At 43.3% G+C, this 17368-nt stretch overlaps 1 protein-coding gene across 1 annotated transcript in view; it reads left to right on the top strand.

Moving 5' to 3' along the window:
- The window catches only part of PMFBP1 (polyamine modulated factor 1 binding protein 1), a 119127-nt gene that overhangs the window by 62331 nt on the left and 39428 nt on the right, over positions 1 to 17368 (top strand). The window contains exons 2-5 of the mRNA XM_079908019.1: positions 4995 to 5095; positions 11788 to 11947; positions 12328 to 12588; positions 15134 to 15205. Coding sequence (XP_079764145.1) covers positions 15155 to 15205 — 51 coding nt within the window. The 5' untranslated portion in view covers positions 4995 to 5095; positions 11788 to 11947; positions 12328 to 12588; positions 15134 to 15154. The remainder of the gene's footprint in view (positions 1 to 4994; positions 5096 to 11787; positions 11948 to 12327; positions 12589 to 15133; positions 15206 to 17368) is intronic.

The raw sequence follows: 17368 nt of genomic DNA, 5'->3' as shown, positions 1-17368 counted from the left end.
TAATGTGTTTATGTATTAGGATATAATATTGTACTAGTATAGTGGAAAAGTAAAGAAACAGATTTCTTAACCATAATTCAAATAGAGACATGTTCATTGCAGCACTGTTTACAATAGCCAGGACATGGAAGCAACCTAAGTGTCCATCGACAGATGAATGGATAAAGAAGATGTGGCACATATATACAGTGGAATATTACTCAGCCATAAAAAGAAATGAAATTGAGTTATTCATAGTGACGTGGATGGACCTAGAGTCTGTCATACAGAGTGAAGTAAGTCAGAAAGGGAAAAACAAATACCATATGCTAACACATATATATGGAATCTAAAAAAAAAAGGTTCTCAGGAACCTAGGGGCAGGACAGGAATAAAGAGGAAGATGTAGAGAATGGACTTGAGGATACAGGGAGGGGGAAGGGTAAGCTGGGAGGAAGTGAGAGAGTAGCATTGACATATATACACTACCAAATGTAAAATAGATAGCTAGTGGGAAGCAGCTGCATAGCACAGGGAGATCAGCTCGGTGCTTTATGACCACCTAGAGGGGTGGGAGGGAAACACAACAGGGAGGAGATATGGGGATATATGTATACGTATAACTGATTCGCTTTGTTATACAGCAGAAACTAACACAGCAATTGTAAAGCAATTATATTCCAATAAAGATGTTAAAAAAAAGAAAAGAAAAGAAAAGAAAGACATAGATTTCTTACCTGTCACTCTGCTCAGCTAGCTAATTTTATTTGAAAATAGTCATCTCCTAATTCCAGTCTAGCTCTCTGGGCCTTCTCCTCTTCTTCCTACATCTGTCTACCCTGTCTCCTACACACAGAGTCCAGCTAAACTGCCTGAAGCAACTCTTGAGGTGTCACTCCCCAGCTCAGAAACTTTCAATGGCTCCCTATTGCCTCTAGATAAATTCCAGATTCTGCATCTTAGCATCTAAAGCTTTTCACAAACCTGCCTCTCCTTCTCTTCTGGCTCTCACTGGAAATTCTCATTTCTCCCCAATATCCTAGAATACAGCCCATCTTCCCTTAGAATCAAATGCAAGATCAAATGCAACCACCTCCATAGTCTTTCATGATTGTTCCAGTGGAAAGTGAACCACTGCACCTCTGAACTGCAGTAATCTTTTAGGATACTTTGCCACTTCATAGTGAATTACAGGGGGACTTACCCCAGAACTTGAAAATGTGTCAAAGATTTTTCTGGGAGAGCTGAACCATATCTAGAGTCACCTTAGAGAGACAGAATAGCTTTCATATCTTCAAAATCAGACTGTACCAGAATAGCCTACTTAAGGAAAGAGATTATCAATCTTGAGATGCATAAATGGTGGGGGGAACATAGTCACAGAGGAGATGATGTCTGGACCCCTCCTAGTGATGTCCAGGAGACAGAAAGCCTTGGCCAACAGATGATAGTACAAGCTCCATTGGTGAGACCTTTGCAATCTGAGATGGTTATGTGATGCTATCCTAGCCAGTTGCCATTCAATATTGGACTCTTTAGATATCCCTTAGTCCTAATTCTGTCACCCAAAACCCTTTTTGGTTTCTCATGTTGGTCTGCCTATATAGAAAGAGAGTGTGCTGGTCACATGGACTGAGAGTATTCCAGCTCCTGTGACAGTGATTTCTCACTGTATATTAGTTAGTTGGCTATTCATTCTTTCAGTAAATATTACTGAGCATCTACTATGTGTCGGGCACTTATCTACTCATTTGAGATAAGATGGTGAACAAGAGAGTTCTTCATTCTACTGAGTTTACAGTCTAGAGGGAGATATAGACAAGTATGCCCACAATTCTAATAGAGTGTGATGACTGCCTTGTTAGGGGAGTTCACGGGATTAGGGTGGGAGCACATTCTTGAGAAAGAACCCAGGCTCGAAGAGCCAGATAAGGCTCTGTAGAGGAAATAATATTTACCTGAATCCTGAGGCATCAGCTGGAGTTAGCCTGAAGATGACAGGAGGAGGGAAATAGAATGATGCACATAGCACAGGCAGCATAAAAAAGATTCAGGGTATGTCAGAAACTGAACATAGTTCAATGGTACTATAGTGGGGAATGTGAGTAAGGGCAGGCAGGAGGGTCAGGAGAGCTGCACGCAGATCAGGGAGGGCCATATACCATTTTAAGAGTCTGTACGCTATCATGAGAGCAGTGCAGAATTATTGAAAGGTTTTAAGTAAGTGAATGACATGCTCATATCTCTGGTTGCTGGAGGAACGGGCAGTATCATTAGAGATGAAGAGAAGAGGGCCAATAGAAGATTTATTTAGAAGATACAATGGGCAGGACTTGGTGAGTAATGGGATAAAGGGACTGGGAGTGGAAGTAAGCAAGAGAGAGAGAAAGAGAGAAGAATCAAGATGGTGCTCGAATTTCTGGGCTTGAATAAATGGGGTGGGTGGTAGTGCCTTTCACTGAGGCAGTGTGTAATAGTGGTTAAGAGCACAAGCTCCAGAGCTGGGCTACCTGGGTTTGAATCCCTGCTTTACCACTGACTACTGTGTAGTTTTGAGCAAGTTACTTAACCTCTCTGTGCCTCGTTTTCTCATCTGTAATGAAGACAACCAGAGTCCCTATATCAGAGTTGTTATGTAGATTATGTGGGTTAATAGCGGCATGCTCAGAACAATGCCTGGCATATAACACATGTTATATGTGTTTGTTAAATAAACAAAATAGATGACAAAGGAGGAGTAGCAGGTTTGGAGTAGAGGATTATGAGTTTTGCTCTGGAGATACTGAATCGCAGAAATCTGTGGAGCAGTCGGGACTAGCTCTCTAGATGGCAGTTGCATATATAGACCTGGAGCTCCAAATGGAGATCTGTGCTGGGGATTTTGTTCTGGGAACAATCCTCATATGAGTAGGAACTGAAATCAGTTACCTTCAAGCCTGGGCTCTTCCTCCAAGCATGAACCCCCATCCTGATCCCCTGAACATTCCTTACAAGGCAGTCATCACACTGTATTAGAATTGCGGGCATACTTGTCTATATGTCCTTCCAGACGGTTCACCATCTTATCTCAAGTGAGTAGACAAGTCCCTGACACATAGTAGATGATCAGTAATATATACTGAAAGAATGAATAGCCAACTAATACACAGTGAGAAATCACTGTCACGGGAGCTGGAATACTCTCAGTCCATATGACCAGCATAGGAAGACCCACATGAGAAACCAAAGAGGTTTTTGGGCGACAGAATAGATGCAACAGACCACAGAGGATGTAGGATGAGAAAGGGGAGGACAAGACAAGAGAGAACCTTTGAGACCATTTCAGGAATGGGCGGAAGGAGAAGTACTTGCCAAGGAAATTGAGGAGCAGTCAAAAAGCAAAAGGAAAACCAAGACCAGAAAGTGTTTCTAGAAGGAGGAAGTAGCCACTGGTGTCAAGTTTGTCGAATACAATAAGGACCAAAGAGAGCCCACTGGATCTGACAACAAAAGTTTGACTGCCGCCAATCAGAGTTGCTGCTGTCAGGGTTGGGGTGAGAGGAAGGTGGCAGAGGAAATATAAGGAGACAGCAAATGCAAACAATTCGTTCATGAAGATGCGTGAGTAGCAGGGAGGAGGGAGAGCAGACGGTAGATGGCGGTCAGGAGAGGCTTTTTTTGGTATAATAGAAGATACTTGAGTGTTTTTAACTGATGTTGATATGGGTTGAATTGTGCCCCCCAGAAATTCATACATTGAAGGCCTAACCCCCAGTACCTGAGAATGTGACCTATTTGGATATAGGGTCATTGCAGATGTAATTAGTTAAGATACGGTCATACTGGAGAAGGACAAGCCCCTAATCCAGCATGACTGGTGTCCTTATAAAAGGGAAATTTGGAGACAAATAGGCACACGAAGAGAAGGCCATGTGAGTACAAAGGCAGAGGTGGGAGGGATGAGGGCAAACTACCGGAAGCTAGGTGAGAGCATGGAACAGATCCTCCCTCACAGCCCTCAGAAGGAACCAACCCTGCCCACACCTTGATCTCAAACTTCTAGCCTCCAGAACTGTGAGACAATACATTTCTGTTGTTTAAGCCACCCAGTTTGTGGTACTATGTTATGCCAGCCCTAGCAAACCAATATGATCGCTAATGGGACTTTCCACCATTTATCATATTAATCAGGAAGTAGATGGCATGCTCCAGCTGAGTAAGTCATGGAATGGTTCATAAAGGGACTAGGCATAAAGGTGTGGGCAGGATGTAAGGAAGCTATAAGGTATGTGCAGTGCCCAGGTAGAGTAAGAATGGGCCTTGACCATCCCCAGAACTCAAGGGCCATGGGAGGGAGCAGACCTACGTGAAAGGGGTGACAGAGCAACTGGGTGGAAGGGCCTGTGACAGAAGTGTGACTGGAGCCTCAGTCACTGCCGGGGACCTGCCAGGGCTGGATCTAAGGACACACGTTCAAATATAGCACAGTCCTGCCTCCCTATGATCTCCTGCAGATGCTCTGTATCAGCCAAGCCATCCAGAGGCCTGAGGGTCAGGGAGCTGGTTGATGCAGCGCCCACAGGTCCACCTCATGGGGCACAGAGCAGAGGAGAGAGGAGTAGAACGTAAGGGACAAACAGAAACCTGGCCCAATGCCTTTTCCCATTTTGGAGCCACTTGACTACATTACATATTCAAATGTTTAAACGTTTAACTTGCTAATGAAAAGAATCATAGAGAGGGAGAAACTATAGAACAAGGCTGCACACTGTGTGAGGCCCCTTACAGGAGGGAAGTGGACTATTTTGTGGCACCAGTATTCTCATAGTTATAGTTGTCATTGTTCATTTCTGCTTCACCAGACGCATACTGGGTTCTTGGCACTTTTTAATTGCTGAATAAATTTTTATATTTTCTATTTCTCTTGTTTCATCTTTGGAAATATCCATTGAGAGGGACTTTTTCTGCTATCACCTAACCTCTTGATTATTTAAAGTGACTGAGGTGTATCTCTCTTCTCCTAAAATACCTTTCAGATATGCCAGTGACTGTCAAGGAGAACAGGTCTGGTTTACAGTATGGGCACATAAGAGGCAGGAAGTGACTCCAAGAAAAGCTTCTGTTTATAGCATAATCGGTAAGAATCATTTCTTTTATCTCTGACTACAAACATTTATTTAACTAAACTTACCACAAAAATTATATTATCTAAGCTAGTATATGTTGACATGCTATCATTTTTATATGTTTCTATATTAGATTTAGCCAGTGCTTTGTTTCAAATAGAATCTTAATTCATTACAGAAGTTAGCATGATAATCATTGATAAGAATAACAAGTCTTTTATAATAAAGGCCGACATTCACATGTTCATAGCAGTTCATCTTCGGGTTTTGCAACCTGAATAATTTTTTTTTTTTTTTTTGCGGTACGCGGGCCTCTCACTTCTGTGGCCTCTCCCGTTGCGGAGCACAGGCTCCGGACGTGCAGGCTCAGCGGCCATGGCTCACGGGCCCAGCCGCTCCACGGCATGTGGGATCTTCCCGGACCGGGGCACGAACCTGTGTCCCCTGCATCGGCAGGCAGACCCTCAACCACTGTGCCACCAGGGAAGCCCCTGAATAATTTTTTAATCCCACAAAGTAGCACCAGCTATGTGATAGTCTTTTGAGCCCTTGGGTTGGCTTTTCCAAGTGAAATTAAGGAACTGAGTTGTGACAATCCATCTCAGAAGTCTTCAGCTTCTCACACCATAATTAGGACTACAGTCCATCAGTTCCCTCCTTCTTGAAACAGAAAGACCAAATATGGAAGTCAGTCTAATGCCTAGACTATCCACGTAAATATCTGCACACTGTATTATTTATCTATGGCAGAAAAAAAAGGGATGTAATAAAATACAGAAATTTTTATAATGGGGGTAGAAGGTTGCTCCTGGGTAAATCATTTGAGGAAAATCAGAATTGAGCTTTGACACAATTTCTCCCTCATATGAATAGTGGGATTAAGGGGAGGAGAGAGAGCGGGCCACAGAGAACATCAGTGATGGCAATGAGGAACCCAGGTGAGTCAGAGAAATGAACATGAAGGCAACCCAGAAAAGCAGTATTCAGAATCTTCCTGGGGAAAAGATGTTTGAGAGCTGGACAGCACTGTGGGAAGGAAACTTGTGAAGCAATGAGGAAAAGCCATAGATAGCCAAAAACTTTAATTTTTAAAAAAATTAAAATTAAAAAAGCAAAGACAAAATGGAGAGGAAGTGTGCAGTACCCCACAGCCCAAGCTATCTTCAAATAAAATGCACTTCCATGAATGGTCCTGACAATTCCTAATTTTTTTTAAAGTCACGCCTACATGCTGCAATGCACAGTAATCTTTTTATTTTTCCCTTCATCTGGGGGACAGAAATTCCCTTTGAAGCCTCTTTGTGATCGGAACTGAGGGAGCGCCGGGGTTCACGGGGCCTGGCGGCTCTCCTCCCTCACTGCCACCTGTGCAGTTGATGCACCCTTAGTTACAAAGCCTTGGACTGCTGCTGCTTTCAGTCAATCCGTTTAGCCGAAGGCCTCTGATTTGTTCACATTTACTACAACCCATACAGAGGGCTGGAGGATTTTTTTTTTTTTTTTTTTACTATTGATCTGGTGCTTTAAGAGGGGAAAAAATCTCCTTGGCTGTCTAAACACTATTGATCCCTGCTTGGGAGTCGCAGCAGAAGTGTAGAAAGGGCGTGGATGAATTGAAATTTCATTTCCGACAACTTGTTCCTGTTATTTTTACCCTTTTGGACGGGGAGAAACAAGTTGCTGCGGCTTCAGTCAATGTGGTCGATAGCTCCACTGAGAAACTCAACACGGCTTCTGCCAGAGGTTTGGCAATGAGACATGATGTTGGATTTAGAGTGTGTGAAGCTGAAGGATGCTGGTGAAAATCACGAGGTCTTAATGGCAACCAGAAGCAGAGCAACTGGCTTTGGGCTCGCTGAGACCCAGGGGCTTGTGACTTTGAAGAAAAGAAGGCTTACAGAGACTAATGACACCCCCGTTTGGGAAAGGCCCTGAGTAGTCACACGAGAAGCTTCACCGATTACAGGGTCCTCACTTCTGACTCGTGGATGGCTGTATGTTATAACCAAAGGAGAGGTACTCTCTAGCTGAAGCTAAATTTCAGACTTCAAAGAAGAGCGTTAGGTTGAGCTATTCCAGGAGGTTGCCCACGACCTGTCCAGGAAAAGGACCAACGCAGAAACTGGAGCTGCAGGCCCGCAAGGAACTAGGGGATGATACTGGGTCTGCAAGGGCACACATCTGCAGCCAGCGGCCTCAGGAAGCCCGCCTAGCCTGGAGCACACTGACTAGGTGTGGTTTGGTGCCAACAACACCAGCTTTGTTCTTACTTTTATTAGATGCTCAAAGAATACAGGAGAGAACCAGGCACCTTCTTCCTAATGGCAACATCTGGCTTTTATGCAGCCATGCACCTTTGATCCTTAAGGATCCCAAAGCCCTTTACAATCTGCTGTAGTGCTAATGGCCAGAGCAACGATCTCACAGTAAACGTGCCAAGTATTCCCCACACTGGCTCCCTTTTCTCAGTTTTTCAGTGTATAGAACTGTTCTCCACTCTGGGAGGGAAGAGTCCAGTTTGGATCCCAAACACTTCTTTTGTCACGTTTTTTGCAAAGTTTGTCCTCCCTTTTTTTAACTAAAAGTACTTCATCACCATTCTTAATAAACAGTACTTTATTTACATTTCCAATTATTTTACAGGCCTATTTCTGCCCCTATCCCCATCCCTCCCATTCCAGAAAAAGATGGAAATTTTCTCTCCTGGGAGCCAAGAATCTGCATTGCCGATGAGGTTGCAAATTCAGACGCAATAAACAGAATTAAGAAAAACTGAACTGGCATTTGACAGAAATTGTAAAATGACACTCAGAAATGTTGCTCTTGTGGAAATTACTGATATTAAAATATAAATCAGTGTCTTGTGTTTCCCGAAGCACCAGGGGCTCTATTAGGTTATGCAGTTTGATTGCTGAGCTGAACCTAAGAGACTTGGCAGTTCAGTGCTGAAGTTATCCCAAAGAATTTAACCCCTCTCCTGCTGGAGAGCAGGCACCCAGGCAAATGCCTATTGATCGTAGCATCTCCAAAAAGCCTTTGCTTTTCCACTGAACCCTTTGAAAACTGCAAGGAGGTGGAGGGGGCTAACATGGGGAGAGAAGGTAAAGGAATTTGGAAAATCCTTTCTCAGGATAACAGTCTTATTGCATAGTATCAGGAAGAAAGCAGCAGAGGGTAACTCAAGAAGCAGATTCTATGAAATTTTTTATTAATTATAACGGGGAAAATAGTAGACACCAGCATGACCAAGTGACCAAGGTCAATATCATTGGTAATAAGACATACTGATAGGGTGTAAGATGCTAACACTGGGGAAGTTGAGGAAAGGGTATATAGGAGCTCTCTGTACTATGTTTGCAACTTCTCTGGAAATCTAGTATTATTTCAGAAAGGTCTGTATGTTCCTGTTTTTTCACCAGAGTCAACCATTGCTACCTTTGTAGAGACAAAGCAAATCACAAAAAACCATAATAAAGGCAGATTGTGTTGTTTTAAAAGGTGAATAGATAAAGTGCCATAGGAGTCTGAGGGGTTACCTACCTGGCGAGGCTGCTGTGAGGATTATTGTTCTTTTATGTTTAGAACAGTACCTTACATATAGTAGCTGCCACACAAGTGTTAATTAGCACATGTGGTTGGAAGGAAGATGACAGAAATGGCTATTGAGTTGGGTCTTGAAAGTGTATGCTTTTTGGACAGAGAGACAGATACCTCATTTTTAAAAAAAGAAAGATACTGAGAAATCAGGTGGGAGAGTTCTCAGTATGTCGGTTGATCCTAATGGCAACCAAGATGAAATGGAGTGTGTACTTCAGAAGAGGAAATTTTACTAAATGGCATGGGAATAATGATGGTGGCAGTAGGAGGGCTAAGTATGTTGCTCCCTTCCCTACGCTGAATCTCGCTACTCCATACCTCAAGTGGAGAAAGAGAAGGAGTGAATGCAATGAGCTGATGTATCAAGAGAAAACGAAGTCAAATCGAGGCAGAGAAAGGAACATTTGAGAAAAATGTTTGTAGGATCAAAGAGTTGGTCCACAATGAAACAGGGGTTCCAGAACCTATAGTAGAAGCAGCTAGTGGAGGTCCTAGAAATGAAGAGTGAATTGTAAAGAGGTCTCTTGGAGAGGACTATAATTAAGGGTACTTTATCCCTTTGCATTAGATCTAGCTGCATAAAACAGAGAAAATCCAAAACAGTGACTTAAGATAGAAGTCACTTATGATAGAAATTGCTCTCTCTGGGGAATTCCCTGGCCATCCAGTGGTTAGAACTCCACAATTCCACTGCAGGGGGCACAGGTTCGATCCCTGGTGGGGGAATCCCTCATGCCACGTGGTGTGGAAGTAAGTAAAAAAACAAACAAACAAATATGTAAGAAATTGCTCTCTCTCTCCAGGGCTGGCATGGTGATTCCATACCATCAGAGACCTAGGTTCTACCTCTATGAGCACTACATCATGTTCCAAATGGTTGCTGGAGCACCAGCCACTAAATCAGCATTCCAAACAATCAGGAAGGAGGAAAGAACAAAGAACGGCACATTACTCTTTAGCATTTCCAGGAAGTTCCCACAATATTTCCTCTTACATCTTACTGGCCAAAACTTAGACATATAGCCATACCTGGCTACCAGAGAGGCTGGGATAGGTAGTCTTTTGGATAAGTACATAGACACCCCAATAAAATTATGGTTCTGTTACATGAACGATTAAAAGTATGGATATTGGAACACGCAACTGACAGCCTCTGTGAAAAGTACCAAAAGAGATAGCCATGGGGAGATATTTTCACCTGCAGCAGTGAGTCTGATAAATCCTGGGACCCCTTCTCGTGTTCCTTCTAGACACTTATTTCTTCTGCCATTCCAAAGTCTCCTTTAGGAAGACCCAACGGGCCCTGCTTCCTCTCCAGAAAAGCCTCAGTCCTGGGGTTGAACTATGACCCAGTTAGTAACCCTGGCAAAACCATCCCCTTCTACCACCTCCCCCATCAGATATGCGCTACATGACCAGGGACTTCTTTCTTTTTGAACTGGATTTGGATCCAAAGAAGTAGACTGTTCATGCCAGGCCTTCACACAGTATGGCTCTGTCCATGCATTCTTGGCAGAAGTAATTTATTGTACAAGGAGCACCCTGTCAATTCATGGTGTTCACATATTTTTAAATGGAAGAAACATTGAACATCCTTTCATCATTTCAATAATTAAGACCCCTAGGACTCATCACCCTTTTCTCATTGGTAGGAGATGGAACATTGGAGAAAAATTTAAAACCTAGCAAAAGTAAAGAAAGACTCATGGCTACGTGTAAGTAAACCTGTTATTTTGATAAATCCCCAAGGATAGCTTTAACTTTAAACTAAATAGCATCTCTTTCTGTGAAAACATAGAAACATGTTTTAGATGAGAAAAATAGGTCCTTGATATTCTTCCGTCTAGGTCATGAAGGAAAAGGAACAGATGGTGTGGCTTTAAGGCCAGTAGTCCCTCCATATACCCAAGCAGTTACCAGTTCCTTGGGGAGAGAGCTAGCATCAGTAATCTGTGATGATGGTGTGGCTTTAAGGCCAGTAGTCCCTCCATATACCCAAGCAGTTACCAGTTCCTTGGGGAGAGAGCTAGCATCAGTAATCTGTGATGATGGCGTTTGTGTAACCTAATGAAGGTAGATGGTGTATGAAGTACTAACATGTGTTTCCCATCCTGCCCCTGTTCAACCTGTGTTTCACTGAACTGTTCACTTGTACTTTTTTCCTTCTTCCCCCACAAATAAACAAAGTCTCTCTGAGTTAAGAAAGGGGAGGGAGGGACTTCCCTGGTGGCACGGTGGTTAAGAATACGCCTGCCAATACGGGGGGCATGGGTTCAATCCCTGGTCGGGGAAGGTCTCACATGCCACAGAGCAACTAAGCCCGTGCTCCACAACTACTGAGCCTGCGCTCTACAGCCCGCGAACCACAACTCCTGAGCCTGCGTGCCACAGCTACTGAAGCCCGCACGCCTAGAGCCCATGCTCCGCAGCAAGAGAAGCCACCACAGTGAGAAGCCTGCACCACAACAAAGAGTAGCCCCCAGGGCTTCCCTGGTGGTGCAGTGGTTGAGAGTCTGCCTGCCGATGCTAAGGGACACGGGTTCGTGCCCCGGTCCGGGAAGATCCCACATGCCGCGGAGCGGCTGGGCCCCTGAGCCGTGGCCGCTGAGCCTGCGTGTCCGGAGCCTGTGCGCTGCAACGGGAGAGGCCACAACAGTGAGAGGCCTGCATACCGCAAAAAAAAAAAAAAAAAAAAAAAAGAGTAGCCCCCACTCGCCGCAACTAGAGAAAGCCCACGTGCAGCAACGAAGACCCAACACAGCCAAAAATAAAAGAAAGAAAGGAAAAAAAAGAGGAAGAAGAGAATTTGAACATAAATAAGAGAATTTGACCCTGGTGAAATCAATGAAATGGGCACAAATGGGGAAAACAATAGGACCCCAGGTAGGTTTAGCAATCCAGGGGCAGAAAGGCCTTTTGACAAATACCAGGAATGGGGGACAGAGAAGTAAACAGAATCTTAAGATCCTATCCCCTTCCTCTCAACACCTTTCTAGAGAATGGTGGAAATGATGGTAGGTACAATGATGGTGGAGCAGGTCCAAGAGGAGAGGGCCTGAGACAAATCTCACGTGTGTGTGTCTCTCTCTCTCTCCTTCTGCATTAGGAGCTTCGTCAGGGGATGAAAAAGGGCCAGAAGACCCAAAGCCTACAGTAAGACAAAGATGTAATCTATGCAGCCTGATGACCAGGACACAGACATCTCAGCACACTTCAGCTGGGAGAGATGCCCATGACCATGGACCAGGAGCCACTCCTGATGCCAGGTTGCATCCTAGGACCTCAGAAATGAGGCACACTCTGGAGAGACCTAAATAGGTGGAAGGAATCATGAACTGCTTCATTTTTAACCTAAAAATGATGGAGTTTTCTCAGAAATAACTAAGATTCTGTTTTCTGCCATTTGGGGGAAATGGGGTTTAACAAAGAGGTTGAGTAATAGAAAAATAGTTACCTTTTCTTTGCACACCTGAGTTCATACCTGCTACACTAGTCACCCATGTGAGACGCAGTGTTAGGTGTTTCTCGGGAATCTGTAAAGTGCTCTACGTGGGGGCTGAGGCCAACTTCAGGGGCACAAAACATCACTGTGTTTTGTGATATGACACATGACATCACCCTGACCAAGTTTTTGTTTTCACTACAGTTTTTTTTTTTTTTTCCTGCTCACAACTGTCACCAAGAAAAAGCCTGCTAGAAAGGCAGATGGCAGAACTTTCGAATACAAAAAGAGTAGTTCCCTGGGCAGTTGCAACAGAATTGGAGATGCTGGTGGAGGAGATGAGGCACGAGGATGTGAAGGTCTCAACAGTGATGCAGGAGATAGCAGCACAGAAGATGGAGAATCAGTTTAAGAAGAGAGAAGACATTGAAGTCCTGGGCCCAGAGATCAGTATCCATTGATCAGGTAGGGGGCCTCTCCCTCTGTGATGAGTTCTCTCCTCTACAAAATATTTGTCCAGCCACACTCCTCAGAGGGCATTGTGAAGGTTCCCGTGTTCATTTTATGAAGCATTTGAGGCTCCCTCAAAGCACTCTTCCTTATCCATCTGGCAAACATTACTGTCAAATGCTTCGAAAATTTATCATATAACCCTTCCCTTTTTTTCATCATAAACACTTCCAAATTGCCTACTGCTGCTATTAATGACTCACAGGATTCCCATGTCTCCTTCATGGAACACAGTTCAGCTCTCTATTTTTCCTCTGACTTATTTTACTTAGTAAGTATATTTTCATGCAAATATGAGAGCCTGTGCCTGCCACTTTTCCTCCCAAATGCTCTTGGCCCTTGCAACGATAGCTGTGTAACTCCATAGTAGATGAAACCAGCACAAGTTAGACAATCATTTTTCTGTCTTTGAGACAAAATTTCATTTGATTTAAGAATCATTTCCTGACTATCCAGTAAGTCTACCTCTAGAGGAATATTATTCTCAAGGATATGTTTACTCCATTCCAACTTTTGTGTGATGCTTGGGTTAAGTTCACGATCCTATTAAAGAAGAATGTCCATCAAGGTAGAACCTGAACCAGTAAACTTTAGAGCTAAGAAAGAAAACAGTCATTTAGTACAGCTCCTCAGTTTACAGAGGGAGAAACAAAGGCTTGGAGAGGTGAGTGCCTTTCCAAAGGCTACTCCTTGACCTAGGTGCTGGGTCAGGATTAGCAGTTTACTGGCCTAGAGACCTATTCAGTGTTCTTTTAGGCCATGCTATTTTTAATCTTCTCATTTGCCTAACACCGTAGAGTAAATGTTTGCGTCCCCTCAAAATTCATGTGTTGAAATCCTAACCGCCAAGGTGATAGTGTTAGAAGGTCGGGTCTTTGGGAGGTGCTTAGGTCATGTGGATGAAGCTGTCATGAAAGAGATTAATGCCCTTATAAAAGAGACCCCAGAGTTCTCCCTTATCCCTTTCACCATGTGAATTTACAGCAAAAAAAGAAACAGCCATCTCTGAAGTGGGTCCTCACCAAACACCTAATCTGCTGGCACCTTAATCGTGAACCTCTCAACCTCCAGAACTGTGAGACAAAATTTTTTCTGTTGTTTATAAGATATGCAGTCTGTGATATTTTGTTGCAGCAGCCCAACCAGCTAAGACACCTTGCATGGAAATGATTTGTAACATCCACCAATATTTCCTCTTGGGGGTAAAGGAAGAATGTAAGCGTAGCCATATGACTTGTTTTGGCCAATGACATGTGAGCAGAAGTGAAGTGTGTCACTTCTACTTTAAGAACCTGTATGTGATTCACCTAGTTCCCTTCCTGCTGGGATGGCAACAGGCAACATGCTAGATGACAGAGGTTCTACTAGCTGAGGACAATAAAGAGCAGAGCCCCAGCTGACTCATAAACGACGTGCAGCACAAATGAAAAATAAACCTTCATGGTTTTAAGTCCCTGAGATTTGTGGATTGTTTGTTACTGCAACATCACCTAGCCTCTCCCTACTGGGTAAGCCCAAGCTACATCACCATTCCCATGATGCATCTCTCTGCATGAAGACATAAGAGGGTAAACAATGCAGCAGATCAGAATACAACCCCATAAAACATTCCAAGTTCTCACCAGCAATCTTGCTTCCTCTTGGCTTACATTAGGGATGTGGTTCACTACAAAGAATGAGTATTTTGATAGCTTCTCATTCTTGGAACTATTCTGCAGGTAAGTGCTTGGTGGAAATTTCCTCTGGTCTTAGAGTTTAAAACATAATGAATTAGATTGTTTTAATAAGTGCAGTGCATTATGACTTCAAATGTGTCATCCTATACTTACACACATACATGTGCACAAATCTTTGGTTTTCTTTGAGGCTTTTTATTTAGATAATTCTCAGCACTTTACAAGTTTCCTAACTTTACAAGCACCAACATTACAGTAACTTGATGCTGCAAAAAAATCACATTATCATATATTTCCAAATTAATAGTTAGAAATTATGGAAGGGAAGCTCCCCATGGAGTAGTAAGAGAGCCTCCCTGGCCTTGGGTAAGTCACTTAGCCTCTCTGGACTTCAGTTTCCTCCTCTGTAAAATGGGGACAGTAATAGTATCTACCTACCAGGGTTATCATGAGAATGAAGTTGGTGTGCACATCCCATTTGATTCATAATTAGTAGTTAACTATATTTGAGCCATTGAATACTTAGAAATCTAGAAAGTAAAATCATTTCAGCCCTTTTACTTTCCAAGAAAGATGTGTTCAGAAACTGTTTAGCCTACCAAGTGGTGATTTTTCGGAAAAGATGTAAAACCACGGTCCTGTCTTCCTAGCAAAGGCTTTAACACACTTTTGAAAACACAACAGATGGGTAGGCAAGTAGGTATTGCTAACAGTTCGGAAATTTTTCCAAACTCCCTGCTCAGAGCACACATCCAGGTGGGAAAATCTTTAAAGGGCCAGACTCATTTATGCTTTTCCCATCTTAAATTCTTGGACTTTTTCAGGTTTATAACAAAGCTCAGGAAATGCTAAAGCTTAAAGGAGAATTGAGAGGTACCCAGCAAATGAAAGATGAGGTAAGCATCCTCACTCCTCTATGTACGTAGAGTTGAAACTTTGCTACAAGGGACATCTTTTCCAGTTTCATGATTCAAAATTCCAATAACAACATCCCAACATGTCACAGACAGAGGTGGACAGCAAAGCATGACATTTAAAAGCCCAGACTTGAGCTAGGTGAGTCTGGGTCCATATCTAATAGCGGTGTGATATTGGGCATGTTACTTACCCTCTCTGAGCTTCCTTTGCCTTACCTAGAAAATATGAATAATGAGCACCTATTTCAAAGGCTTGCTGTGAGGATTAAGTAAGATACTGCATGTAAAACACCAGTGCTTGGGGCTTAAGCACTTATTAAATATTGTTGCCGACATTTTCTCTTTATCTGGAATGATATGGAAACGGAGTGCTCTGTTTGGTCAAACTGTGTTTGTTTGGTCAAACTGTGTTTATGTATCCCCTGACTTGTTCCAGAAAGGACTTAAAGGGGATGTTTTGGTTAGTATAGGGTTGTCCCACATGACATATGCTTTTTAACAGACCTCCTACCAAGAGGTCAGCAGCTTCTAAAAGAGGTGTTTCAGCTCCTTTCCTGCTGGATTACTAGTGGGAGCCATTGAGGATTCACTGAAAGTTCTGCAGGGAACGAGGATCTGGTATGGATTTTCTAGAAGGGCATTTCTTCATTCAGCTGATATCTCTGGGGCACCTTCACTGTGCCAGGCATTGTTCTAGGGCCTGGGGATAAATCAGTGGACAAAATCGACAAAGATCCCTGTTCTTGTGGAGGTTACTTTCTAGTGAAATAATTTCTCCAAGGATATGATATGATGGAGAAAAGTATGTGGCAGTTGCCCAAGTACCAACAAGAATTGGCCCATCTTCCAAAGGTGGTGGACCACCTGCCATATGCCATGTGTATCCTAAGCCATATACTTTGTACAGTGTGCCAATTTTTAAAGAATTTAGAACACAATGAAATATACTCAGTCTTCACTATATGAACATAATTGGCTCCAAAATTTTTGCTCACAGGCAAAACCTCATGTAAGTGCCCATTAATTCCCATCACAAGTAAACAAAAACTGTAATTTTTTTTTTTTTTTTTGCGGTATGTGGGCCTCTCACTGTTGCGGCCTCTCCCGTTGCGGAGCACAGGCTCCGGACGCGCAGGCTCAGTGGCCATGGCTCACGGGCCCAGCCTCTCTGCGGCATGTGGGATCTTCCCGGACCAGGGCACGAACCCACGTCCCCTGCATTGGCAGGTGGACTCTCAACCACTGCGCCACCAGGGATGCCCTGTAATGTTTTTATAGATGGAAAAGCAAGCTCAGGAATCAAGTTAGTAATATCAATAAGAATGTTTGAATTTACTGTAGATAATTTTAAACTCTTATTAAACAAGTAAACTGTAAAACTTCCTGTAGCAATGTTAATTTTTAAGATTTCCTGCTTTTAATGTAAAATAGATAGCTAGTGGCAAGCAGCCACATAGCACAGGGAGATCAGCTTGGTGCTTTGTGACCACCTAGAGGGGTGGGATAGGGAGGGTGGGAGGGAGAGAGACACAAGAGGGAAGAGATATGGGAACATATGTATATGTGTAACTGATTCACTTTGTTATACAGCAGAAACTAACACACCATTGTAAAGCAATTATACTCCAATAAAGATGTTAAAAATAAATAAATTTAAAAACTAAAATTGTTGGTAGAACAAAAGATTTCCTGCTTTTTCTTTTTTTAAATTTATTTATTTATTTTGGGCTGCGTTGGGTCTTCGTTTCTGTGCATGGGCTTTCTCTAGTTGCGGTGAGAGGGGGCTACTCTTCGTTTCAGTGCACGGGCTTCTCACTGTCGTGGCTTCTCTTGTTGCGGAACACGGGCTGTAGGCACACAGGCTTCAGTAGTTGTGGCTCGCGGGCTCCAGAGCACAGGCTCAGTAGTTGGGGTGCTCGGGCTCAGCTGCTCCACGGCATGTGGGATCTTCCTGGACCACGGATAGAACCCGTGTCCCCTAGAAGTGGCAGGCAGATTCTTAACCACTGCACCACGAGGGAAGCCCAGATTTCCTGCTTTTTAAAACATAAGTCTCACTAGAAACTGATATGTTTTGAATGGTAGTCGTGGCTAAAGGTGGTTTTCCATTGTTTATTGAAGACTTGTCCTTATCCTCACAAA

This window comes from Stenella coeruleoalba (assembly GCF_951394435.1).
Source record: "Stenella coeruleoalba genome assembly, chromosome: 20".
Lineage (NCBI taxonomy): Eukaryota > Metazoa > Chordata > Mammalia > Artiodactyla > Delphinidae > Stenella > Stenella coeruleoalba.
This window is presented reverse-complemented; position numbering and strand designations above follow the sequence as displayed.